This window comes from Cladophialophora psammophila (assembly GCF_000585535.1).
Source record: "Cladophialophora psammophila CBS 110553 chromosome Unknown aczJe-supercont1.12, whole genome shotgun sequence".
Classification (NCBI taxonomy): domain Eukaryota; kingdom Fungi; phylum Ascomycota; class Eurotiomycetes; order Chaetothyriales; family Herpotrichiellaceae; genus Cladophialophora; species Cladophialophora psammophila.
This window is the reverse complement of record NW_006912933.1, coordinates 830737-857470: the sequence shown is the minus strand read 5'-3', so window position 1 is coordinate 857470 and position 26734 is coordinate 830737. Positions and strand designations below refer to the sequence as shown.

General features: G+C 53.2%; 4 protein-coding genes across 4 annotated transcripts; 3 read left to right on the top strand and 1 right to left on the bottom strand.

Moving 5' to 3' along the window:
- Positions 1-6993: 6993 nt before the first annotated feature.
- A1O5_07986 (uncharacterized protein) lies at positions 6994-9919 on the top strand (the record flags this gene model as incomplete). Its single annotated transcript, XM_007748571.1, has 2 exons — positions 6994-7654; positions 7710-9919. 2 exons carry the CDS (start codon positions 6994-6996, stop codon positions 9917-9919), a joined length of 2871 nt encoding a protein of 956 aa, XP_007746761.1.
- Positions 9920-11783: 1864 nt separating this feature from the next.
- A1O5_07985 (uncharacterized protein) lies at positions 11784-13693 on the bottom strand (the record flags this gene model as incomplete). The annotated part of the gene is made up of 2 exons (XM_007748570.1): positions 11784-12930; positions 12984-13693. The coding sequence occupies 2 exons, from the start codon at positions 13691-13693 to the stop codon at positions 11784-11786; spliced, it is 1857 nt and encodes a 618-aa protein (XP_007746760.1).
- Positions 13694-14962: 1269 nt separating this feature from the next.
- Positions 14963-17569, top strand: A1O5_07984 (uncharacterized protein; the record flags this gene model as incomplete). The annotated part of the gene is made up of 2 exons (XM_007748569.1): positions 14963-16816; positions 16901-17569. The coding sequence occupies 2 exons, from the start codon at positions 14963-14965 to the stop codon at positions 17567-17569; spliced, it is 2523 nt and encodes an 840-aa protein (XP_007746759.1).
- Positions 17570-23723: 6154 nt separating this feature from the next.
- A1O5_07983 (uncharacterized protein) lies at positions 23724-26306 on the top strand (the record flags this gene model as incomplete). Its single annotated transcript, XM_007748568.1, has 1 exon — positions 23724-26306. One exon carries the CDS (start codon positions 23724-23726, stop codon positions 26304-26306), a length of 2583 nt encoding a protein of 860 aa, XP_007746758.1.
- Positions 26307-26734: the final 428 nt, after the last annotated feature.

Genomic DNA, 26734 nt, shown 5'->3' with positions numbered 1-26734 from the left:
TGTCAAAGACCTTGAATGCTTAGTTTCGACGATCACGTTGCGTGCAAATTGGGAGTAAAGAAGAGCGCCACGCAGAGGAGAAAGAGTGAAGTAGCCCGTTGCACAACCGGTGCGGCCCAGGCTTAAGTCAGCTCTTTTTGAAAAGAGCGAACCCCAGACCTGCATCTCAACTCAATCGAGAAAGAAAGGGAGATCTCAGGGAGGTTCAGATCTTAGAGGAGCAGATTCATCGATCTCGGCGGAGCGCTGAAGCAATGGCAATGGACAGGCCACCAGATGCGCCAGATGGTGAAGTCGTGACGTAACAACGCGGACCCCCTGCCAAGATCCAGCCTGGCCAAAATGTTCAGTGAGGGCAGGGCAAGGCAGAGGACAGGTGAGAATACCTCGTAGTAATAGACGGAGCACCCTTCATCGGGACAGGCAGTTTGAGTAGCGATGCGATGGTTCAAGTGCGCAGAAGAAATCCCGTCCTGCTATATTGGCGCCTTCGCGAAATACCTGTGCAGCACGCTTTAGGCCGAAGAACCTACCTGCGTCATGTCCTACAGGGTAATAAGGCGATGAATGGCCGGTTAGGTAAAAGATGACGATGATGTCTAACAGTCATGAGCAAGGGCCATGGTTCTTGAGCCCCAGGCGTAAAAGAGCAGAATCATTTCACCGCGCACAGACAGTTGTGGCATCTTCAGAGTAGCTGAGAGTAAAATCCTGGAGACATGCAAGCCAAAGGTACCAAACAAGGCATCATACCCATCGGCAGTGATGACGACCTTTTAGGAACGCAGTCGTTCAGTTGTCGATGAAGGTCTGAATGATGGATTGTGAGCTCAACCCGGAGGATGCACATGATTTCGGATGGCATATCCGATTTTTAGGTAATTCAACCATTCTGGGTACTCGGTCCTTGTAGGGAGTTGGATGGATCATGTGCCCAGTGTCGGAGTCTCGACAACCTGGCGCCATTTTCCGGACAGGGGACTGCGTGCTTAATCCGGAAATCGAGTGTGTTTGTGGCTCCATAAGAAAAGTTCACTCTCGGACGCGAAATGGGGGCGCATTTGGGCTGCCTGACAGCTTCTGGAAAGAATGGATCACAAAAGAGTGGGCAAATAGTGGGCTTGATCTTCATTGTCCGTCCCTGTGGCTGCATTAGCCGTTCGCTGGTTCGTGTTCGGTTAGTTGAAGCGAGAACAGGACTGTAACTGTAACGGGGTGGGCACATAGGGGCTTTGAAGCTCCTTGTTTTGGTTTGCTTTTTCGGTGTCTCCCCTTGATAGACTGTTTTGCATGTGATTTTTCTTTTGCGGATAAGCGTAATCGGTACTCGTAATAACAATCATACTTAAGGCAAACGGTGAAATCGCCTAAAATGGGCATTTTAATGAGAAAAAGAGTTTCTGCATTTTTTTTTTTCTACGAGGTACGTACGAGGGCACCAGGACGCTTGTGGCAAGGGGGAAGGGAATTGGAAGAGCTCGTCCCGCGGACGCGATTGGCAGTGATGGCAGTAATGCTGCCCGGGGCTGGTCAGCGTCCGGTTCTGTTGAATGATTACCCCCTCGGAAATCCAAGTTCGTTCATGCCGAAACAGAGACGATCATGCTCCTCCTTGCTAGTTATGCAACTTCCTTATGACGGTCTCGTCCGTGCACTGTAAGTGGCATGACTGGAAGATGGAATCCGTGGTCAGCTTGGCAGTTGCCATTGGGTTGGCGCCGCCATGTTCCAGCTGGCATCGGTCCAAGGAAAAATGAGGCCAGCCGACAAAACCGAGATAGGGTCTGATTGTTAGTGGTTCGTTTAGGAAATCAGCGTCGTACCGACATTGCTCACTTCTGCGGTTCGGGCAATTGCGCGTACAAACCAGCGGAACCATGCCGGCGACCGTCCGCGTGTCCCGTGAACATTTGGTTTTTGATGACTGATAGCCTTTCACTTTTGGGCAAATGCCCGGCTGTACGGAGGGGAGACAGTAGACGTAGAAGCAAAGCGTAGCCCGTGACAAGGCTGACACGCGCAAGTTCGTCGGCCTAAGCTTGCAAAAGACCAGATATCGAGAAAATATCCGATCAGCAGATTAGTAAGTGGCTGGTTCCGAGATGGTAAAGAGTGAGACAGTGAAACGGGGCAGACTCTCGCGGCCAGGAATGGTACGTTGAGGGCCTGATGAGGCAAAGTTGTCTCTAAGCACAAAACATATTGGAAATACTATCCCGCGACTTCTCAGGACGTCTAAACAAAACAGAGCCCTGCTTGCATCAGGAAGCCCTGGCAATAAAATATAATCGACAAGTTCCAACACCCACGTACCCGAGAATTCCACGACAGCGACGTCATTGAGCGGGTCGTAGCAGGGAAAGAAGTTTGCGCTTTTGTACGCCCTTCACCACGTGGGCTGCGGAGCTCACAAAGGTGGATATGTGTCCATTATTCCAACGGTTTTCCTACGGCCAGGCAGTTTCCCTAGTAGAGTTCAATCACCCGCCGAGCAAGTCTGGATTTCAAGATCGCCACGACCTGTTGTATAGGTACCTAGTCTTGACAACAGCGGGTCAGGTTACGACAAACCCGACCAAGACCCAAGGAAGCAGGCATCGAATCAAAAGACGAGGCTAGCTGCGACTGAGTCGCAATCATGGAAGATCTTTTGCCTGCTTCTCGAAAAGACCCAAGCCGCGAATCCTTGAGTGTTGTCCGTCATCGTGAAACCAAGCCGCCCTGAATCACCCCCTCCTTGCGATTCCCGGTAGGTAAAACGACAGATCACATAAACACCTAGGAAAAACAAAGTATCTGGGTCACATCTGACCGTGGATTCTGACATGGTGGGATGTTTCCAGTTTTGAAGTCTTTCTCTGAAGAGTGCTCTGTAAATTACGCCTTTTTCCGATTTCCTAGTTTCCCTTTCAAGCTGAATCAAATGGGAATCTGCCGTCAGCGTGGCAAATAGGTCTGAAAGATGGCCTCAATACGTTTTCAGGACATAATTCCGAGGTCCTAATCCATGCTGATGCGGTGGTTCGGAGAGCCGCGATCTTCCGACACGACAAAACGCGTCGTGCATATGTTCGACCCAAGGCCCTACCACCATAATGCCTCTGGTCCTGTACGGTCAGCATGGCCTGTGACCTTCAGGGGACATTAGCAATGGCACAAGACCAACGGTTGATTTCTTCTGTCCAGGTCCAAGGTCGCTGACATGAAGAAAATCCACAGTCGTGTATTCGGGGCTGTTTGTGACACGATCAATGCCACCCACACAAATAGTACACGCATTGTCCCATTGTCATCGCAAAAGGAAGTAGGACAACAGGGGGGAAGCTGTGAAAATCAAGTTGTGTGTTAAGCCTTGGTTCGACCGCCAATGTGCCTGGGCGAATGGGACGCTGTCGAGGACAGAGCCAATTCAGAAGGAAAAGATTAGTCTCAGAATGGTCAGACATCTGAATCCCAAACACAAGGGGTATGACTCGATTAAAATTTGATGTTGCATCCAGGCCGAATTGTGTGTCCATGAAGCATGCGGAACAGCTTCGGGGGAAATTTTCAGAACCCAAAAAGACAAGCCGGCGCTTTTTCTGCTTCTGTCGCTGGCAATTCCTGACTGGTCAGGGATACTCTGACCTGTCCACTGATCTGGCAATGATGCGTCTAGCATCAAGCATCTCCTCTGATCCCACCTGAAGGAGGCAAAAGGCTCCGAGTGCCGTCAAAGCGTCCCAGACCCTGGACGAGTGATTGGTGAGAGGAGCAATATTATGACATTGCTTTTCAACTCACTCAGATCCCGCCGAACCGCACCCGATGCCTGCAGTGCCTCCGCCATCATCTCTCCTGCTCGCTTTAAGAATATCTTTAAGGAATTAGTAGTAAATGTTATTGCGAACGCAATGAACCAGATTTGGCGCCCACAATCTCAGAACGCAACCAGATCAGGGTTCGCTAGACCAGCCTTCACGCCTAATAGCGCCGCGTTGCCGGACAAGAGCGCCGAGTGGCGCCTGAAGCGAAGCCTGGTGAGGCGCGGACAACGCCTGACCAGGCCGAAACGAGACAGCTTAGAAAACGAGCAAGAGGTACGTTCCGAAAGGATTACCTTGGTACTTGTACCGAGTACTCGTATGCGGGACCTAACGAATACCAGTAGATGTAATGTGCTTCTCCCGGCTGAGGCGGCCGTTTTGTCAGCAGTCTTGGGGTATCTGGCTGGGCTATCTCTGATGCTGTTGCTCTTTCTCTTCTTCGGACCGTGGAATCAGCAATACTAATAGTCGGTATGGTGCGAGCACATGTAAACAGGTGTGGCGATCTTGTCCCCGTGGGCACAAGGGGTTCGAGGTTGGTGGTGACGAGTTCGATATTACCGGGTACCTGCTCAATGGTCAGCCTACATACCTAGGTAGGGGAAGGCCAGCGTCATCGCCTGACTCAGTCGCGACGAACAAATGATGAATTCGGGCTGATGGTTGGGTCGACCGTGTCCAAGCTGGCCGAACAGGCCAACCCCTGTCTACTCGGTAGTGCCTCTCAACCTCGTCCTCATCCCCGGTCCATGGCTGTTTCCCTCGGCCGCTGGGCACCTTGTTTTCATTCTCTTGGGGGCGTTTTCCGTTCATCTCCGCCAATGCTGGTCCTGGTTGCCCCCAATCAAGCCCCCTGTCTGGTCACGTACAAGTCCACGCCATTTTTGTGCAATGATATTCGTATGCGACCTCGGAGCGTGCTCAAGGAAAACAAAGCAGCACACAGCACATGGAAGAAAACCCGAGAAGAGTCGATGGCATCCAAACGAACGACAATACAAGGAAAATAAACAGCCACTCGGCAAGGGAAGCGCGACGTTTTTTTGGGGCTCGGAACTCGTACTCACATAGGACCTTTTTGTGTCCCTCTGGTCTTTTGATCGTAAAGTGATTTTGCCCAAGAATCGGCATTATCCAACAGCACGGTTTGAGGGAATACATAGCAGCAAAGATGTGCGTGTTCCTCATACTCTAGAGCCCTTGGCGCTCTGACAACATTGTGTGCTGGCTACATACTACTCGGTACCCTGAGTTGATCGGTCGTGGTTTCAAGCTACAGTAGATGCACATTGTTCTGTCATTGTTTATCCAATTACGAGCATGACATTGAGTAGTCTTGGTTTTCAGGAGGTTACAAAATCCCAGACGAACGCACCGGCTTTGTGTCTGTGCTTGTCGGGGTGTAGCTCTATTCGTTGTTTCGGGAATTCTCCAGATGAAAAAGAGCAACTTGAAGCAGCAAGCAACAGCAGCAGCCACCGGGGGGGGGGGGGTAATACTAGTACGTAGCATGTCACAGTGGTGGTAGTAATACCTACTTACCTACCTAGTCTGGATGCGTGTTCTGGAGGACACCAGGCAGGAGACAGGGGGTTTGAGTGGTGTGGTTTCCCCCCTGGCGCCCCTAGTTGGTAATGGGCCACTGGCGGCCGGGCTTGGACTTGCTGGCTTGTTGGCTTGCTAGCTCGCTGGCTTGCTTGCTACTGCCGCCACCAACGCCCTCCCCGATCGACATTTGAAGGTGGGTCGCCCAAATGATGGGATCATTGGCCCGCATGGTCGAGAAAGGTGGGCCCCAACTGTCACAGCGGCTGCGCTGCGCACTGACCGAATCGTTCATTCATTTCGTTCACCAACTCAACTCACTTGGTCAACTCACCCAACAACAATCAACTGAATGCTCTGCCTCTGTTGTAACTGTTGTTGCTGTGTTCCTCTCGTCTGATCATCATCCTCTCCCTCATCCATCAGTATCATCACCGCCATCACCTCGGTCACCCTCGTCATCCCCCTCTCTTCCACCAGAAGCCGTATGGCTCCTCCATTTGCCTCTCACTTGCTGCTCTGAGCTTAGTCCCACCTCAACCCTCCCTCTTCGCCATCTCACTGGCAACTGACGGACCGCCGAGTCGAGATTGGCGATTGGCCGAGTCCTCCGAAACAACAATCTCCTGCCTTTGGAGCCGGAAAAGCCAAGCCAAAAAAGGCTCCAAACCCATCTTTTGCCCGGCATCACCTCCCGAGTTAAAAAATTCTCTGCCTTCTTCTCGCCTCTCAAACGCTCCCTTTCGGCGACCAACCATCACCTGCTGCCTGGACACCAGCTGGACACCACATCATCATCATCACCCTCCACCCACCCTTCTATCTGCCGCCCCAACCCAAAAAAAATCATCCTACGGAGCTTCCAAGACACAAAACCTTCCCACTTTCCACTTTCTCCCACTCCTACCCACGCACGCCTGCCGCCTATCTACCGTCTGCCCTGCCGCGCCAGACCCAGCAACAACATTATCCTCCTGCAAGTCACCGACAGGCCACTGGGGCGAAAAAGAAGCGGCCAAAGCGACCCAGCAGGCGACCCTCATCTTAACACTCCCCTCGTACTTTTTTTTCGCGCGTTCCTCAAAACAAAAATTTCTATTCTATCCCGTACGTGACTCTCCCTCCCCCTTCCCTCTTTTCCACCATCCAAAAAAACCCACCCACCATCTTCCTCCACTTTACCAAACCACTCCCCTGCAATCCTCACCTCGATCAGCCGCAACCCGCCCTGTCGCGTGTCTAGACAGCTCACAACAGACATCCACCCTTCCGCTAATCCGTTTACTGACCTGTGTGGCTTTCCCTGTACCTTGCAGACTTTTGTTTTACTCTTCAGGATACTCGAACAACCCTGTTTGCCCCCCCCCCCCCAAAATCCATTCAAGAGAGAAAAAAAAAAAAACCCAACAACTCGAACCCTTTCTGTCCTTACTGAAGTTATCGGCCTCGACCAAGAGCTTCATCCAGACGCGAGCGTCCTCTTCGTCCTGTACCTCGTCGTCGCGCTCTGTCGTCCAATGGTCGGTTGAGCTCGTCGACTCCACTGGTGTATTGAAATTGGGTAATGGACCCAAGGCAGTCACTGTCAAGGACAACATCGTCCAACGTTGCAACACCTCAAGCTGCCTACAATCCAAATAACATGGCCTCAGCCTACGCCATGCCGCCGTATCAGAGTAACACGCATCTCCCTCCCATCAACTATCCGCAGCTCCCACCTGCCAGTCAGAACTACATGCCTCAACAATACCGAAACGATCTGCCGCGATATACCTCTGCTCCTACCGCCGCGCCTATCCCCTCTCCAGCTCCTGAGAACAGATACATGGCCCCTCAAGCATCTATGGCCGGTCTGCCGCCGTCGTCCGCGCTGCCGCAGCCCCATAACCCGGCGCAACAGCAGTCTCAACAACAACCGCCTGCACAGGCTTATCAAGGGCCACCGCAGCCGCGTCAAGCCTACCCTCAACCTCTCGCTCCTGCCCCTCCTCGTCAAGATCCTCTAGCACCAGCATACGGCCAGCCAGACAGTCGCCAGCAAGCATGGTCCGCCTCCGAACCGATGCCCACTATGACCACTGATGTTGGGCGTGATCCGACACGAACACATGTGGTAGGCTCTCAAGGACGAAGAGGCATTCTGCCCAGTGCACCAGGGCGCCCTCCAGTGATGCCCAATGGAGTTAATGGCTCTCAGAAGGGCAGCGCGGTCCCTCAGAAAGATGCTGACGGAAAATTCCCTTGCCCCAATTGTACAAAGACCTATCTTCACGCGAAGCATTTGAAGCGGCACATGTTGAGACGTAAGACTTTTCGACCCCCATGATACGTTTTGATACACTAACGCCGGTTTTGCAGACACGGGCGATCGGCCATACATGTGTGTGTTATGCAACGATACGTTCTCCAGGAGTGATATCTTGAAGCGGCATTTTCAGAAATGCTCCGTTCGTCGTGGCAACCCAACGGGAGCAAGCCACCTGTCCAATCCTGCTGCTCATATCAAAAAGAACCAACAAAAGGCTGCAACTGCCTCGCCAGCAAGCGCCACCACCCCAAATGCGGTGATGCCCAACCCTCCCTACACTACTGCTGCCATGCCCAACACCTCTGCGCCAACCACAAGTGCCCCTGCCCCTGGAATGGCCTATCCCATGCAGTCCAACGGTCCGGGCGACATGCAGCGTCCGGGGCAGCCCATGCAGCCTGGTTCTGGACCCACCGGCATGGACCCCAATCCCAACAACTCGTGGTCGATGCATAATCCCCGAAGTAACCAAATGATGTATCACTCCAATTCCACACCTCCCGATCATTATGGTATGCAGCCCGGTGGAGGGGACGATAAGCGCAATGTCATGCCTGGCCCTCATCACATCGGGGATGACTGGAACCATATGTTTCCATCAGGTGGCAATGAGGGATACATGAACCCCATGTTTGGTGGTTATGACCAATCCCAGAACGATGTCAAAAAGGACTTTGAAACCCATGAAGGTGGATCGAATGGTTACTACATTCCCTCTACGAGCCTTGGAGCTGACGGTACGCTTGGACCCCCTCTCTGGAACCTGCATGCATCTCGGCAAGACTTGTTCCAAGCCAAGGTGAACTCGCTATTAACGTTTGTTTTCCCTGGGGGGTTACAGGAATCGCACCGAGACCCACAAAATGAATTTTTCAGGTCCTGCCTGACCGTCGAAGCCATCCAGCATTTTCTCGATCTCTTCCCGAATTTTCAAGGTCATTTTCCATGGCTTCATTTACCCACCTTCAACTTCCTGACCGCCTATGACGGCCTCATTCTTGTCATAATTTGCAGCGGTGCTGTATACTCTGATCGCGTTACTCAACAACAGGTACGGGCTTTGATGCAGCTCGTCAAATCCAGGATTGATGAAACATCACAACTTTTACATCACCTGGAGCCGGGGGTCGCAAGGAATCGGTTGTCGATGACCGGGGAGACAGAGTTTGAAGAACTCCTTGCGTTACAGATTCTCCAGAGCTTGTTTGTTTGGCACGGAGGTCCCGACGAGAGAGCCCTTGCCCGCGCCGAGAGTAAACGCGTATTGTATCTCGTTCGACAGCTCGGCATGTTAACTTTGGCTAGCCCAGAGGATCGTCTTAGCTACAGTTATCTTCACAACCTTCAACCTGGCCAAACAGCCCAACCGTGGCGCTGGGATTGGCGTTCCTGGGTGGAACAGGAAAAACGATCCCGGTTAATGTTCATGGTCTTCTTATGGGATGCCGCCATGTGTATCTACTTCAATGTGGCCCCGCAATTCTCATCGGCCGAGATCAAACTACCCTTACCTTGCGACGACGCTGCGTGGGAAGCTCCAGACGCCGAAACCTGTGCGCAAGCCCTCGGCCTTCGTGGACCGGAGGCCCAAGCGAGGATCAACGTGAGCGGCTCGCTCAGATTGAAACAACTTGAGATGCACCATGCAATGAGTGCTCTGCATAGCGCGACCGTCGTTATGCAGCCGCGAACCACAAATGTCTATTCCAAGTTCATCCTTATCCACGCGCTCCATGTGGAAATATGGCAGGTTCAGCGCTCAAGGTTTTTCTTCGGTTCCTCGGATTCCCCCATGACACGCCTCAAAAAACCAAAGGTGTCACCAGAAGACGCGAACAACATGTACAAATCGATCAATTCCGCTCTTGCCCGGTGGAAGCAAGCTTGGGACCAAGATTATGCGCTGCAGTATCCACCAGGAAATGACGATCACGTTCTGAGGCGTATCGGCTTCTGTCGGGATGGTGTACACTTTTACTGGCTCGCTCGTGCATTCATGCAGCCAAACAGAACTCGCGATTGGCAGCTTTCTGCAGATGATCGACTCCGACAAGTTTTGCATGGGCTCAAAAAGGCCAGAGAATGGAGTCGGACCGATGGTGCCCAACGAGGCGAAGAACCCGGCAGTGTGGCCTATATTGATGATAATTATGCACTCGAGACCATGGAGCTGGATATGAAACAACTCTTTCGACCTCTCCACACTCTTAGCGATAGCCCCGTGCCAATAGGACAACCGAACTCCACTGGCTATCGATGAAGGCAGCCACCAAACCTGGTCACAACCTTGTCCCTACGCGCTAACGTTTTGTCGTCTGACCAATACACCACCAAAATCTGCTCGACCTCACCGACGGTTACCTTTTCACGTCTTTTTGTTATCGAAAAGCTTTAATGCATATAGAACATTGGGCCTAAAACGAGGATATTGCTTGCGCGGACTCTAGCAGCACTGCAGCATGGTCCTGGTTCAGCCGCAAACATACCTGCATGGAAACGGCGTGGATGGATTGCATTTGTTTTCAGAGAGGACAAGGCCGATGGCGCCGGACTTAATGTTACACCACTTCGGCATGTCCGGTCAACATGGCGGAAAAAAAACATAGATGTGGGCGGCGAATATGATCTCAAGTTCCACGGCGGAACGTTTCGACTTGAACATGTTCGATGATGACGATATGGAGACCTTGGACGGTGCTGCTGAACAACAAGAAGGCTTGGTGAATGGCCGGTCGTGGGAAGGACCTGGGAGATTTGAGAAAGATCGTGATGATGGGATTGTTGTGATTACTCAGCACCGACACTGACTGGTCTCTTACACACTTGGATGGGTGGCTTCGGGTTGGGTTATTTTCTCTGGCGTTTCTCGGAGGGACTTGCATTGTACGGCCTTTTCAGCATTTTGCGAGACGGGGAACACATTTCTAAAGGACAAATACTTCAAAGTCAAGGGAGGTTGACCCTTGAGAATGGTGGGTGATATGGGGTTGCATAGGGCTGGCACCAATGGGACTAGCATCTTATTGTCGGAGGAACGGTTCAGACTGTTTACGATCGAAGAACCTGACTGATGGACGAATGTGCATGGCTGGGTTTTGATCATCGGGGGCCCCTTGTGAGGGGAGCACTGGTCAGGGAGAAGGAGATCAGAAGAGGAGACCCGGCACAGGGACACAAGGTTGCAAAAGGGGACTGTTCAGTATTCGCGCGAAATATAGATAGAGAGGACAAAAAGATCCGCAACGCAATGAATCCAATGGCATTTCTGACCTTGCTATTCCTTTTCCGCGGTTTTGCCATCGCAGCCTGCCTCAAGCAGGCTCCGGGTATGGTATAGTTCTCAATTCTGATGATGCCTGGCGTGGAGTAGGCATATACAAGTGTACGGAATATTACCAACAGAGAAGTTGCTACTCCCACTCAACTCGATGTCTAAAACGGCCCACTTTGGTTCTGTCTTTTTCTCCGAGGGCTGTATGGAACCACCCACTTGGACGGAGTAGTAGGTTGCTCCATACTGTACCTGTACCTGTGGAGCATTATGGAGCAGTACATTACCGAAGTACAGTAGGTACGGAGTAGGTAAGTAGGTGGTATGAGCAGTTGATCGCGTCGAGTATCCACCACACTTAAGCCAAACCCCCGTCCACCCACCTTTGCACCAACACCAACACCACCTACCTCCTGTACGATAGGTTCGAGTACGTGTTTCCCCTCCCCTCGCCCTTTTCCCCCTGAAGATCTAGCTCGCGACGCCTCTCGCGATCGTCAGTCTACCCTTGCCCTACCACTACCCCTGCCACTACCCCTGATTACGACTACCGACATACGAGTGCGACGACGACGACGACGATGTATCTCATGACGAATTCAGGGGCCAGATGCGGGGTGTGAGGCTGTGGCCCTTAGCCTCTGATAACAGTCGATTATTTTAGGTGCGACAGTGCCAAGAATTCAAACATGTGCGTATTGCGCGTGTCGCGAACAAAGGCCGGGCATGGCATGCAGCTATGATTGAACATTTGGCGTTGCGTGGCAAGGTCACCAAAGAAGAAGACGACGCGAGGCGTTTCAACTAGTTTAATGTCTCATCTGACCGGGAGGATATGCTGGATTCATGACCGCTATTGGTATCCTCTCCACACACTGTCCGACCTGGTCTGCGTGAGCGAAAAGTACCCCGTACTCGCCAGATTGACCTGGAACTCCTTGAACTTGCTGGCCTTGGCCTTCTTCTCAAACAAGATATCCAACTCCATGTACGTCAGTCCCATCGGTTCCGGGAGACGGAACCAGCACCACACCAGACACAACAGCGTGGTGCCGGCGAAGAAAAAGCACGATTTTCCCTTCCAGTCCCACGCCGAGGGGTTGAGCATGCGAGGCGTGATGATATTGGTGATGATGCTGACGACGTTGTAAGCCACTCTGGCAATCACCACCGTCTTGACTCGCAGGCGACTGGATGGTATCTCGGCCACGAGGACATAGCACACGGGCCCCACCGTGAAGTCGTACACGAATGTCAGGATGATGATCAAGGACCCCAGTGCCCATGAAGTGCCGTTGGTTTCAGGGAACGTGCCAACAGTGCCTGTCACAATAAGGATGATCAACGACAAGGCCAGGCCCCAAAGGTACAATGTGCGTCGGCCGATCTTGCGCATTCCAACCCAGGCTAGAATCCCAGCACAGATTGCGCCACCGTACATCCCCACGGCTAGGTTGAAGCTGCTGGCAGTGTCGAAGCCTGCTTGTTCGTAGAAATATGCAGCGTAACCAGTCATCGAGCTACCACACAAGGCTTGAGTACACCACACCATGCAGCATATCTCGGTCCGTCGAAGGTCGGTTCCCTTGAAGCAGTCCAGATATGACACCCCGCCGCCGTTCAGGTATTTTTCCACTTCGTTGGTATGCTGCATCATTGCCACGGTTTCATCGGCGTTAAAGTCTGGGTCGGAATCTTTGGTTGTAAGTCTCAATAGAGATTTCTTTGCCTCACTGACTTTCTCGTGTCGGACTAGCCACCACGGGCTCTCAGGCGCAAGGAGCACGCCGGCCAAAATGGGCACCGCGAACGCCCATTGCAAGCCAAAGGGTATGCGGTACGACCATTCAGAATTATTGTGGACAAGACCTCGGATAACCGCCACTCCACACAGCTGACCAACAAGCCAGCACATATTGACATTTGACGTAAGGTAGGCTCGGAGAGCCACTGGCATCACCTCCGCTGCGTACGTGGTCGAAAGAGTTTGGAAGCACCCCCTGTTTGCCGGTCAATTGAATCTGTTGAAGGACACGATATTCCGGATTCTTACCAGGGCAGACCGCAAAGAACCTGGGCCGCAAGGAGCATCTTGATATCGACAGCAAAGAAGGCAAGAAACACGAACAGAGCCATCCATATCAGAGTGCCGACCATGGTCTTGTGATAACCAAACCGATCGGTGAAAAAGCCGTTAAACATCAAGCCCAGAATTTCGCCCGCAACAGCTGCATTGGTAAGACCAGATTGCCATGCTGGTGATATCTGATAATCCCGTTGGCTTGGCGGAGCATGGGGGTTCAGTAGCTCGCCATACGATCGCCTAAAGACCGGGAAGGCAAAGAAGGAGTTGACGAGGGTCAAGTCATAGCCTTCCATCACGATAGTCATGCTTAGGAGCAGCGACCACGCGATAGCCTTTGGATACAAGCGACAGCCCCTTAAGAACGTCATGGCATGTTCGGCTTTCGTGGCAGCTCGAGCATCGACTGACAGGCGGCGCAGACCAGGAATCGCCGCGGAGAGGCCATGAAACAGATCATCATTGGACTGAGTAAGGTGGATTCGGTCCTCCGCTGGAGATTTGGGAGCGTCCCGCCCATTCTGTACCTTCAAAGGTTCCAGCCGGCATGAACCTGCCTGTCCGGGGACCGTGACAAACTCGAGAAACTCGGAGGGATGAGTCTTGTCGTTGGAGGCTCTGTAGCTTTGAGCGCCGCCACCACCGCCTGGGTCGTGGCTGGCTCTGCTTGCATCGCTCATTGCCAAGCAGGAAGGAAACCGTTCCAGACCATGATGTTTGAGACGCTAGATTCGCATACTGGGAGCTGCAATGAAGTAGCAGGGAGCATGGACAAAATTGAGGCGACGTTGAGGGAGACGTTGAGAGGGAAGAGCAGTCGAAAGGACGCAACCTTAGGGTTGGCAATAGGGATGTGGGAGGAAAGTGGGTTTTGGATCTCGCGTCTGCAGTGTGCTACCCAGGGCCTGCGTCAGGTGGTGTCATTGTACTCCAAGTATGCGAGAAAAAACTCCGTCCGGGGCAGAGGTCATGCCCAACGTGGATGGCAGAGAGCGCCAATTGAACTTTGACAAGGTGGAATGATGGGCGAATGGATGGCTGGCTGCCCCCCCACAAAAAGCGACGGTGTTGGATGGCTGGGGAAGGAGAATGAGCCTGGCTCCTCGCAGGGGGATTCAAGCGAAGCGAAAGGGCAGCCATTGGGTCATTTCCAGGCGTGTGGATGTCTGTGGGAGGGTTGCCTTCGGCGTAATTATCTAAACAAGCTTCGCCAGCTCTGCTCATTTTCGCCAAAATCCTTCAGCTCGGTCGCTGTCAACGCTCGCAACCGCGATCTCGGGAGGGATATCAGCTCTGCTGGCTCCAGAGACTTGCACAGACGAGGTGAGACTCAGCCGGACCATGTGCCTTTGAAGTTTCTCTCCCAGCGTTGTCGGCTGCTCAGAGGTGAACCTGGTGATGGCGCTTAGCCATGAAGTCGTTGGCGCCCCAATACCCCAGATTTTCCAGACTGTCGGGCGCCCAAAGTTCCCTTGAGGCCCTAAACAGCCTGGACTCGCTGGAACCCCGGCTCCACCGGGCTCGCTGGGTGCAACCTGGCAGGTTGGATCCAAGTGGTCGAAAATGGTGACATGCCTGACAGTGGAGTTTCCCCAAACACAGTAGAGAGCGAGGAGAAAGGCGCTGTCTGACGAGATCAGGACAACTACGGGTTGAGTTGAAAGTCTGTGAATCTTCTGTAGACGTTATGTGATGCATACCTGGTACAACATACCGGAATGGTGCCCCAAGAGCCTGGCCATGGGCTGCCATGGGTCAGGCAAGGTCAGGTTGGTCAGGATGATGTTTGGGGTGCCGCCAGAATGAAAAGATGCACTTGTCGCAGTCAAACACCGAGAGTCTCCAAGACGCGCTGTTGAAACGGCAACTATGCCGACGCGTAGCGCGTCTATTTGCGGAACTGTTCCTGATCCATGCAACGTCTGGTCTCGCTCCCATTGAGACAAGCCATGGACACTTTCGACCCCTCCCCCCGCGCCTCGAAGCGACGCCGAACAGGAACATATGCTACGAAAAGGCGGACGCTGGCCTCGTCTTCTGCGCAGTCCGTCCAAGAGATACAAAGAGAGGCAAAGGCCGATAAGTCTAATGAAGGACCAAGAAGGGGTCCGAAACAGAACGCCCTGTCAATTGAAGATGAACAAGCCGGGGCCAGCAAAGAGGACACCGTTGAGCCAGAGGATGAGGAGCAAGTTGCCGAGGACAAACCGCGAAGAAGCAGTGCTCGCAGGACGAAAGCAATAGATGCGATTGCAGAGCCCATGACAAATGCGGCCACCAATAGTCCAGCAGGAAACAAAAGAATTGATCAGGATGCAAAGGAAGGCGCCGAAGATCGGCGGCCTGACCTCCACGCGCCGGCCGCAGATGATGAACACAAGGAAGAGGAGAACATGACTTCGACACGCCCACGATCGAGCACACGTATAAGACGACCCTCTCGAAGACTCGAATTAGCTGCCGCAGAATCACCAATAAAAGCTTCTAAGCGACGGAAAAGAGGCGCCGAGGAAACCCAGGCCGAGTCCGTCTCGTCCAAACCAGTGCCTGTCGCCGCCTCGACCAGTATCTTATCACCGCAAACAAAAGGAATTCTGACACCCTCACGGCACGATCGGGGAGGCAGGTCCGGACCGCGGAAATCAGTGGCTTTTGAAGGCACTGTGGACGACGATCAGAGGCAGATTGAAGAGCAACTCGGCTTCAAGGACATAGCCCCGTCGAGCAAGAAGAAATCCAAGCATCTCGACGACATTGAAGTGGCAAAGCCGGCAGGAGACCAGGGAGACCCACTTGAAGATGCTCTCGAACATGCATATTCACCTTCGGGAGATGGAGACCCTGAAGACGACGGACCTTTCCTAGAAGAGTCTCTTAACCTGAATGACATTATCTCAAGCTCCCAACTCTCAGACATTCCTCCATCTGGGAATACCCCTACCCATGTCGCCGAGGACGAAGATCCACATCTCACCGCCATCAAATTACAGATCCTCTCTCGCATCATAGATGATACCTACAATGACGCCCTCTCATGCTCGCCTTCGCCCGTGCCCTCCCATCTCCAGGCCCAACACACAGCCCTCCACGCTCTCCTAACTGCAACGATCACGTCCGGCGAATCCAACTCTCTCCTCCTTCTTGGTTCCCGCGGCTGCGGAAAGTCTCTCCTTATCCGACACGCCCTGACGGACCTAAGAAAAACACACGGCGGCGATTTCCACGTAGTCAAGCTAAACGGGTTCTTCCAGACTGATGACAAACTGGCACTGAGGGAAATATGGCGCCAGCTTGGGAGAGAGATGGCAGTGCCGGAGGATGAAACGGGAGAGGTGAGCAGTTATGCTGATACGATGGCGAGTCTGTTGAGTCTGTTGAGTCACCCGGAGGAGCTGGCCGCCGATCCAGATTCCGTGATACTCGATGACAGCAAGGGTGAAAGGAATGTTGAAGCGGTGAACCATGCTTCGAAAAGCGTCATCTTCGTCCTGGATGAATTTGATCTTTTCACCACCCACCCACGGCAAACATTGCTCTACAATCTCTTCGACATCGCCCAAGCAAGGAAAGCCCCTATAGCGGTGATTGGCTGCTCCACGCGCATGGATGTCGTCGAATGTTTGGAGAAAAGAGTCAAGAGTCGCTTCAGCCATCGCTGGTTGCATATTCCTAGCGTGAAGAGTCTCGTTGCGTTGGAGGAAGTGGTGAGAGGCATTTTGTGCTTGGCGGTTCAGGGAAAGCAGGCATTGGGAGTCACAAAGGAGGACCTGGACTGGAGGCTGAAATGGAATGCGTATATCGAGGTGAGTGCCCCTACCACATTCCCTCATAGCTTTCGAGCCAAAAAGAAAAAGAGTGAAGCCTGACTGACCTGTAAAATTGCTCAGACTCAAGTCCTCCCAGCGTCAACCACCCAAGCTCTTATGAAGAAAATCTTTTACAGCACGAAATCCGTACCGGAGCTGCTAGCGGCATTGTATATCCCGATTGCTAGCCTATCCATTCCCGCAGAACAGGAAATTGGTGTCGATAACCGTGCCCAGTCCCACAACTCACCACCCAATATCGTCGACGCAACAATCTCGCCGCCATCGCTGCTGAATATCCTTTCGCATCTGCCCATCCTCCATCTATCCCTCCTCGTCTCTGCCGCGCGTCTCGAGACCATCTACGACGCCACACCCACGAACTTCACCCTCGTCCACAAGCAGTATACCGAGCTGCTCACCCGCTCCAAGCTTCAGCGCTCGTCGTCGTTCTCGTTCACGAAGGCCGGTGGACCCCTCACCGGCACAGGTCTAAGATCATGGAGCAAGGACACCGCAAGAGCCGCGTGGGAGGATTTGGCACAGTGGCAGTTGATCGTGCCGCATTCGGGGATGGTTAACGCTGGCGGTGCAGGAAAGCTGGGTGACGAAAGGCTAGGAGGCGATGGCATAACAACCAGAATGTTCAGGGTGGATGTGACTCTTGATGAGATTGCGTGGGTGATCAAGAAAAAGTTTGGTGCCGCCAGCGCGGGTGAGACCTTGACCAAATGGTGCAAAGAGGTATAACCTATTCCGTACTCCATAGTGAATGCGTACGACTTGAAGTACTAAGTAGCAGCTACATGAGCCCCGAGGGCTAGTATGTCCGCCCCGTCAGCCAATCTACTCATAGAACCTGGATGATCGCATGATCTTATGAAACAAGGGTATCTAAAGAGACGAGACTGTAATCAGATGCCGGCGAAGTAGAGGCTTCCCCCTGGCTGCCCTCGTGCAGATCACGGCCCAGGACTCATCGAAGAACGCACATGAAGCATGTCGACAGCTTCCCATAATCCGCCGAACATTCTCAGAAGGAGCAACAAAGAGTTGTCACGCGTTGTCCCTGTTAATGCCCAATCTACTGCAATACAGACCTCGTCGTGGGATAAGCATCTCTCATATCAATGACTCAGAAGGCATGCTCGCTCGAACCCTTGCGGTCCAACTCACCCCTGCGGCACCGGTCGTTGGTCGCCGGGTACCTGCAAGCCTGTGGAGGCCAAAAGAACCATCAGACCAACAGCTCAAATTCTCCAGGGTCGAAGAGTCATCAATGTCTCTAAAAGGGGCTTCCCTTGTGACGTGGCCTTGCTGAGAGAGTATTGCAGAAGATCTGAGAGCTTGGATTTGATGATATTGTTGATGGGGAGAGGTATCGCTGCATTAGCATGCTTCTGGTGAGACCGGTGTGAAGGAAATTGAGGTCAGCCTATGTATGCTAAGCGCCAACAGCCGATATTATTGGCGTTGATGGTGTAGAGCCAACCATCCTTCAAGAGCGGGATGCATGTGCTTGGGTGCAGCTGGAAACTCCATCCGGGATCATGCCTCAAGCCTCGACGTCTAACTAGTGGTTCGGGGGAGGGGATGGTGGTCTCTGGGGCATCAAGAATCTTGACCCGGGGGGTGTCCCATAGGCGAGGGCTTGTGACCGCCTCTTTCAACTCAAGGCATGCAGCACCGGCCGTCTGCACGAGGTGCAGATAGAAAGGGCCAGGCTCAGCTTCCTGGCACTTGCCGCAGGGTGCAGATGAAGCTTCGAAATGAGCTGGCGCGGCTGGCAGCCGTCCTCACCGGGCCTAACCGATATCCAGAAGCAAGCCAGAGGCCAGCTTGTTGATTGCCGGTTCGTAGGAGGGTCAAGCAGGGTTCTCGATTTGGCGACTTGGGCCAGAAAGCGACCAGTAGATCTCCCTCGTTTCACATGATACGCTTCGGCTGTAGGTAATCGGTCCCTGACGCCGACGTTTACCCCCTTTTGGCTTCGTTCATGCACACAGTGCGACTCTTGCGCTGTCCCCGAAGCCTCTGTTGGGCACTAGACGCAGAAACGGTTGCGCCCGTCGAGCTATGACAGGTGTCGTCCACCCTGCGGCAACTGGAAGGGGGAGGAGCCGGGGCTGTCAGCACGCATTGTTGGGCCTGCAGACGATTCGGCCGTGGGGAGAGAGGGCTCGTTGGGAGGATGCTGCTTCGAACGGGGGGAAGCGTCGTCTCCATAGAGGGTCAAGGTCGAAGGGGAGGGAGCTGGCGCCATGGCCTGGAGCTCGCAAGGCGTTGTAGGTGGCTCTTCAGGCGGATGCAGGACATGGACGAGGTAGAGACTGGACTGAGACCTGGTGAGCCTGCAGATTCAGCGTTTAGCTCTTCGCCTCTAGTTCCCTGCGCTCGCCGGGTGCCTGCTGCTGCCAGTCCCAAGAGTGAGTGCCGCTCTGTTCTCGGTCACTTCCGTCCCCGATGCACCAGATCCGCGTCCGTCCAACTCTATTTCGTCTTCATCACTCCCTCTTCCTTCTGTGCTGTCTCTCTTCTTCTTGTTGCATCAAGTAAGGGCTCTTGAACGTCGCCCTCACGGCATTTTGCATCGGCCCATCCGCTCTGCTTGCAAGGTATCTGGCATCGCGGTGCCATGCTCCAGCGGATAGGGCCAAGGACGCACGAAGATACTCGTGGCCGGGCGAACATGCACGGGCAAATGACACTGACAACGATGTCACCTCTGCAATCAAGCTTGGATGCTTCTTCTGGCCAGAGTCAACTGCCTGACCTGCCCGCTTCATCTGACACCAAAGCAACGGTAGTCGGTGAATCCCAGCCCTCGTCGGAGCCTTTTGAGCACAACACCCTGGTTGAAACCGATTTTCGACATTACGGTACCCGCAAAATGAGGGTTCTACCGTACATATATTTTGATTAAACGCAGAAAGACTTTCCGTGCGCTAAACGCGACCTTTCCCTGGCTGTCCCCGAAACCCAACATTGTGGTGGGACGGGAAGATCACTCAAAAAAGTCGGGGAATTTTGAGTTGACTTGTGTGAAAAGGCAGGCTCCCGTTGTGGCAGAGACATGTTAAAGAGAGTCAATAACTGCTCAACGGTTGGCAGTTATCCTGCGTGCTCCCTGCGGTACGTGATCTCAGTGTCGTGGTATAGGACTGATGTGACGTCCAACCACGGAATGGCTGCGGCTCTGCGCCCTAGGACCGGCCACCTCCCTTATTCACGGAGCTTCAGAAAATTCAATCAGATGTGGCCATTACGTACGAACAAGAACTTTCGGAGGTAGACTCACCTCCTCGACTAGTGTCGCTGCTCAGCTGTCGAGACGGCAAGACCTTGCTCGCTCTAAGGCACTGCGCACATGCACGGAAGATGCCCATCAGAGCTGGACGGCGGCGGTAGTGAGAGCATCGCAGATAACGCTGCAATGCTTCCGCCATCCGCAGCCATTGAGAGGCAGGTTTGGAGGGAAGCATGAACCGATCAGCCGTGGAATGGGTCAGACACACTCCATGACTCGTCAGTCTTCGCATCCACCATGACTGCCGACAGATGCTCAATGCCCCAAGGGTATCATAGATCAAGAACCAACGAGGGATGACTGCACAACGGCAACCCTCCCCCCTGCAAGACGCTCTGGTTTGGCGGTCCCCTACGCTAAAGCAATACCCTGGAATGACAGACAGCCGCTGGCAGACCCGTGAGTCAATGCCGCTGAGTGGAAAATGCCACGAGCCCCCGTTTAAAGCTGACATCCCCCTCCTCCGGCCTTCTCAGCTTCTTTCAGGCTTTGGCTTTCCCCCGTCAATTGGACCACTTGGCTCACTGCTTCCAAATCTCAGTGTGTTGACCACCTATTTCTAGGACTACGGGTCTTGCAAGGCTAGGACTAAAATCAATCTTTCATCATGTACACAGATCGCACATTAGCCCCAGGTTTGTGCAACCCAGACGCACGATATCATTTGACTTTGAGCTATACAGCGGTACTACCTCAACTTGCTGACCACCCCCCTTAAAGCCGTTGAAAATCGAGCCGCTAGGCTCAGCACGTCCACATCTGCCAACAATGGCAGAATTGCTCCTGGAAGCGGTAAGGTCAACGACGCTGTTTATCACTATAAGTTCTAACTCAGAAGTAGTCACCCGCGCTGAGACGCGCGATGAACGCCGTGGACGCTTCAGCGAAGGCGACAAGCCTCCAAAACCCAAACCCAAACCCAAACCCAAACCCAAACCACCGCCCAAACCTTCAGATGAGCCATCAATACCTGGGATATGTTGAAGACATAATCATTTCATTGTTGGTTGCCATCTCAGAGAGCAAGGAGGCCTAAGACCGTCCGACCTGGTATTTGCAGCCTACGGTGCCTGGATGAATTCCAAAGCGGCCTATCCTGAGAAGAGGAGGCCGCATAACCGACGATCCAAGCCAGATGGTGGGAGCAAAGGACGTACGCTTATTTTCAGGCAGCAGGAACAGGCTCTTGACGAAGGGCAATCTACAAATGAATACGCAAATGTCATTTATATCCGAGTCTAAGCTTCCTTGCTCCGGTCATGAGTCTTGTGACTGAATACCTCTTGTTGGGCGTCGACACCATGTTATGGCAGTGAGGCACAGCCTCCTTCCCTAAAGTACCATCTAACTGGTGAGCTCCATGCTGGTCCACACGGCTGGGACGTAGGAAAATGGTTCATCACGGACGAGGCAGATGCGCCGTGAACCGATGTATCACACATTATCCAGATGATCAACAACGACAAGGCCAGTGTGACGGCACCGGGTACCCAAAGTGAGGAGAGAAACGTGACGCTAGATTTCTGCCAGATCGTGCGTAACCGCCCTTTCGCATCGTACTTGCGCAATGCACCAGCTTTTGGGTCTTTCTTAGCACACTTTGCAACCGAAAGATGCAGCTAGGACACAGTGGCATTGTAGGGCAGGGTGTAGCCGACAAAACAGCATCCAAAAAGCATTTTAGAATTCCGAGGCCTCGTACCCTAGAAAGGGATAAGGTTGATGGTGAAAGGATTCGGTCGCCATCACGGGCAGTCACTGAGTCCGGTGGACCACGACGAGAAGAGTGGATCGGGCTGGAACTGCAAAGCCGAATATTGACCAGGAACAGTAGGAGTCGTTCGCCACAGGCATCGAGGCGGCTTCGGTCGCCCCTCGTCAGGCCCATCCGACTCCTTGGCCCGATCCGAATTCTCGAAGCCAGGACATGTCGACGGTCCCAGGGTCCATTTGGTAAGTGCCACTCATGACTAGGCACAAGTCACACGGGAGCGAAGGAGGGTAGAATGTCTCTTGCGAGGAAATCAAGGCGAGTGGGAGCAAGGAGCAAAGCCACGGGGAGGAGTCGGATTGAGTCGCGTCGTGGGGGACGGAGGTACGAGGTACCTACACAGTACATACCATGAAAACGGGCGCCGTAGAAACGGGTGCGTTGGCGAGACTAATGGCCTCATTCTTCAGGCAGCCAACCACCAGTACCGTGTACAGGGAAATGATGCCCAACCCTGGAGGACAAATGTCAAATTCGAAATAAGATGAACCCACGGATTGCAGCAGGAGGACACGCCCTCGCTCTGTTTTCTCACCCACCTGGCTCCTGGCACCTGGCACCTGCAGGGCGGACAGAGGACACTGGTTTGGTGGCGGCATGACTAGCTGCGTAGCTCCCTAGCAACACCAGCAAAACTACCCAGTACCGAACGCAGCCACCGCAGTGGTGCACTAGTTTGTTCGTTATTGGCCAATTCCCCCAGCACCACCCGGGTGGCATAGCTCATGCAGACCAAAGGAAACGAATTATGCGACCAATATGATGCTGCATGGGGATGTGACTTGCTGGCTTTCGGGCTTGCTGGCTTTCGGGCTTGCTGGCTTGCTGGCTTGCTGGCTCGCTGGCTCGTTGGACACCTTGCAGGCCATACTGGGTATGCCCGGGGTGGACGAGGACGCAAGGTGACCTGTCACTTTCCACATGCTCCAACCTCCGACCTCTTCCTCTCTTGATGCCTGCCCGATTCGCCGCAGACGGTCTCTCTTTCAAAGCTGCTACGGCTGACTCGCCCAGTCCAATCTTGTATAGGTTGACGGTCTCGATCCCCCACCATCTGGCTCCGGAGGAGGATGCCGTGGTCGTCAAGGGCAAGTTACACAGCATTTCGCTCTACCTGCAAGTACAAGTGATCAGAAGTGATCTAACCCAAAGCTAGCAAGCTAGGCCTGTGCATCACGAGGAAGGTCAATGGACTCAACCCGCTCTCTGCTCCCTCGACTGGCCCTTGTCCTAGACGTCACATCCTGGTCACTCCTCTGCAGCGTTTTCTGACGAGTCAGATTTCTCTTGCAGGCCTGTGGAGCCGACAGCGCTCACATGCACACAGACACTCTCTCCTCACCCATACACCGGACCAAGAGCAGGGCCGGGAAAGAACCAGACAGAGAGAGGCAAGGAGCAAACGGAGGAAAAGAGAGGGAGAGGGAGAGAGAGCGCGAGAGAGAGCGAGCTGTGAGACGTCACTCATGTTTCCAAACACCGACCTTTAGGCCATCGGCGCTCATACCTTTCCCGTTGGTTGAAGTGAGTACCGGCCAAATCACCTTACCGAGTCCCTGCCTGTTGCAATGCTAACATTGCCAAAAGAGCCAGCCTTACTGACGAATAGCAGAACTCGGAACCCTCTAGAGCCTGGCCTACACAGTCGTGTGCCTCTCGGACTTCTGTGATCGCTGCCGCTGGTGCGACTGTTCCCAATCTGCCCGAACACCCTCCCGCCAAAGAGAGGAGCGTCGTTGCACAATCTCCTCAATATCTAAACGGTGGCCTTCATCACACTGTAATGATACCTCCTGGTTGGATCTCAGAAAGCTTTGTAACACCCAATGGTAGGCGATCGCTCCCCGCAGCCTCCCAGGGAGACATGGGAGGCTCTGAAATCAGACATCCGCAGGTGGTATCTATGGGAGAATCAGACGTGCGAGGATATCCAAAAACAACTCCGTCTTCGCAGTATTTTTGTGAGCCAGAGGCAGATCAAGAACCGGCTGAACGAATGGAAATATGAGCGCAAAAAAACTCCCCACCAGTATTATCTTGCCATGTTGGTGGTGGCAGACACATGGAAGGCTCGGGGGGGAGAGGCTGTTTTCGAGGTGCCCAAAAGGGAAGAACGAGTGACTTACAACGCTCAAAAGGTCAAGAAAGAATGCGAAAGAATCAAGAAAAGATACATCTCACGGCACCGAGGGTCTTTCAAACTACCTTCTCTTTACGAAGCAGAATACACCTTGAGACTTGCTGGTATCTCCTGGAAAGACAAGGATCTTGGGCTGTTAATGCACCCAGATACCGCCAGACACATGCAGCTATATGTCCCGCCACCGTCCTGGCATGCAAACCTGCATGATCTACCACACCGGCCTCGCTCTGCGTCAAATAGAGACATGCTCACGAACTGCGAGAGTACTCCCACATTATTTCTGAATCGACAAGACGATAAAGACTTCCAAATCCCAACACTTGGACCCGGGCAGCTCTGCAACAGCACTTCAGACGAGCCGGAACATCAAATTCGGTCTCTTTTGATGATATCGCCTACAAACACATCGCCTCATAATATATCACCTCCGAATATGTCGCCTCTGAGTCTATTGCCTCATAATTTATCGCCGCCGAACGTGTCACCTGCGAGTCTATTGCCTCCGTGGATATCGCCTCCCAGTATATCGTCTCCGAATCTATCGCCTCCGAATATTTCTCCAATAATATACACACCACCAAAGATTGGCAGTCTAGAAAAAGCCTCGCCCCCGACCGAGACCGGGGCAATGTGTGACTTCCAGATACCCTCACTCGAGCCGATCTCACTCGAGCCAATCCCCTCCGTCGAAGTTCCGTGGCCGGACGACAAGGGAAACAGGGTCAACGCCAGCGATGCGCTGTGTCAGGTGGACCCAGCTCGCTGGCCGCCGAGCCCGCCTCCTGAGACATTCCAAGTCGAAAACGGGTTTTATTTCCCTCCATATTCGACCTATTCTATGACTTCAGGAGCAGCTTCAGTTGTGCTTGCTTCGCCCCCTGGGACAATCTTCAATCCCAATGCATGTCGTTCATGCCAACCACCCCATGATCACCAAAGCTACGATTTCAGCGAATCAATCGGATCGCTTTGTAAAGGTATCAAGCATGAGCAACCCGAATACTCAGTCTACTTGCACCCTGTATGTTCGTTTCAGGGCCCTCATGAGGAGGATCATAAACTGAGCGCCAGCCAATGGGCCGCGCCGTATTACTTGCAATGTTTTTCAGAGCAATTGCAGGAGGGCATCCTCGAATATCGTAAGTCTCAGTCAATGCAAATACTGCAGTATGCTTTGGAGCACAACAACGAGTTCATCCTGCCATGTCTCAGTTGGACAATGCTGGTGCTGGGGCAGACTCAACGAATGGAGCAATTGGCAGATTTCCTTACCGTGAGCTGTTCTGTCATCAGTTCCCAACCTGCCATGCGAAAGAGCTTCACATATGAGGTGCCGTTTCGGTACGCTCTGGCCTGGGCCTGTAATGATCTCGAGGAGATGGAAATGCATGGCGAGTCACTAGGACGGTCACACACACAAATCGGGCAAGTCTGGGGCAGAGAGCATCCAAATTTCTTCGTCAGTGGCTACCTCTATGCATGGCACTCAATGTGGAAAGGCGATTATGACCACGCATTAAGGCTACTGACCAGCAGCCTACCAGTATGTGAGCGGATGATGGGTCGCCATGATCTCCTGACCATCAATTGTTTGTCCATCGCTGCTAGGGCTTATGCGCATCTAGGCCATTTCAAAGAAGCGCTGCAATGCTACCGCAAAGCCATGAGTGCGACGCAACTTTTAGAAGAAGATCAATCTCATGTCGAACTCCATGGGCCCGTTCTGCAACTATTTCGTTCAACCCTCCTATCCCGACATGCAATGGTTCTTTTCCGTCTTCAAGATCCCCTCAGCGCAGAGAAACAACTCCGGAAGGTTCTAGACATCCGCGTTCTAACCCGCGGGGTCAAAAGCCTCATTATTTGGTGGGCTGCGTGGCCTCTGGCTTCCATACTGCAGCACACCGGACATTTCGCAGAATCGAATTCTCTGATGGAGGAGTTGTTCCGATGGCACTACTGGGAACAGGAAGCTGAATGGTGTATCGAGAATGGAGAACGGCCGCCGCGGCGGCCTCGATTTCATTGGCTGCGATTCGAGCGTGACCGAATCAAAAGGGAGGAGACTCCTTCCTTCGAGGTCGTTGGGGGCCTTTATCGTTCCCAGCTCCTCGATGCGGATTTGGACGTACCGCATAATAGCAGTCAACTCGCCCTCGCTTCCCACCAATACATGTGCGGAAGCATGGATGCCTGCCTAACTGCCGCAGCCACGTTTCCAAGCATTCCATCAAGTGAAGATGATTGGAACTTGTGGGAATACTGATGGCGGAAAACAACGTGTTTGCGCCATGGCTTGGTGGTTTCCATTGGACCTCCTGTTTCTGAAAAGGTCGAGTCTCCAGTTCGGATCGCATTGGCAACCTTTCATTCCCAGAGGGCCTGTGCAATCCTGAGTCCCGACGGTGCCAAGCTGCTCGGGGAGCTTCTACCCCCGCGCTGGCCAGGGGCCCATTTCAAAGACGACCTAGATAAGTCATTTGGCTCTGATCTTTTGGGGGGGAGCCAACACGATTCCCTCTCTCGAGCAACATATCAATGGAAGCTTGGCTGGCTGGCCTTATATTAGATCCGAAGCCGCTTGCATGTCTAGAACAGGCGAGGGACCTGGAGACCACGGCATCTGGGGAGCTTAAAAAATTGTTCGCGACGAGTTTAGGTTCGCGTCGCGTGTCTCCGAAGAATGCCAACCAA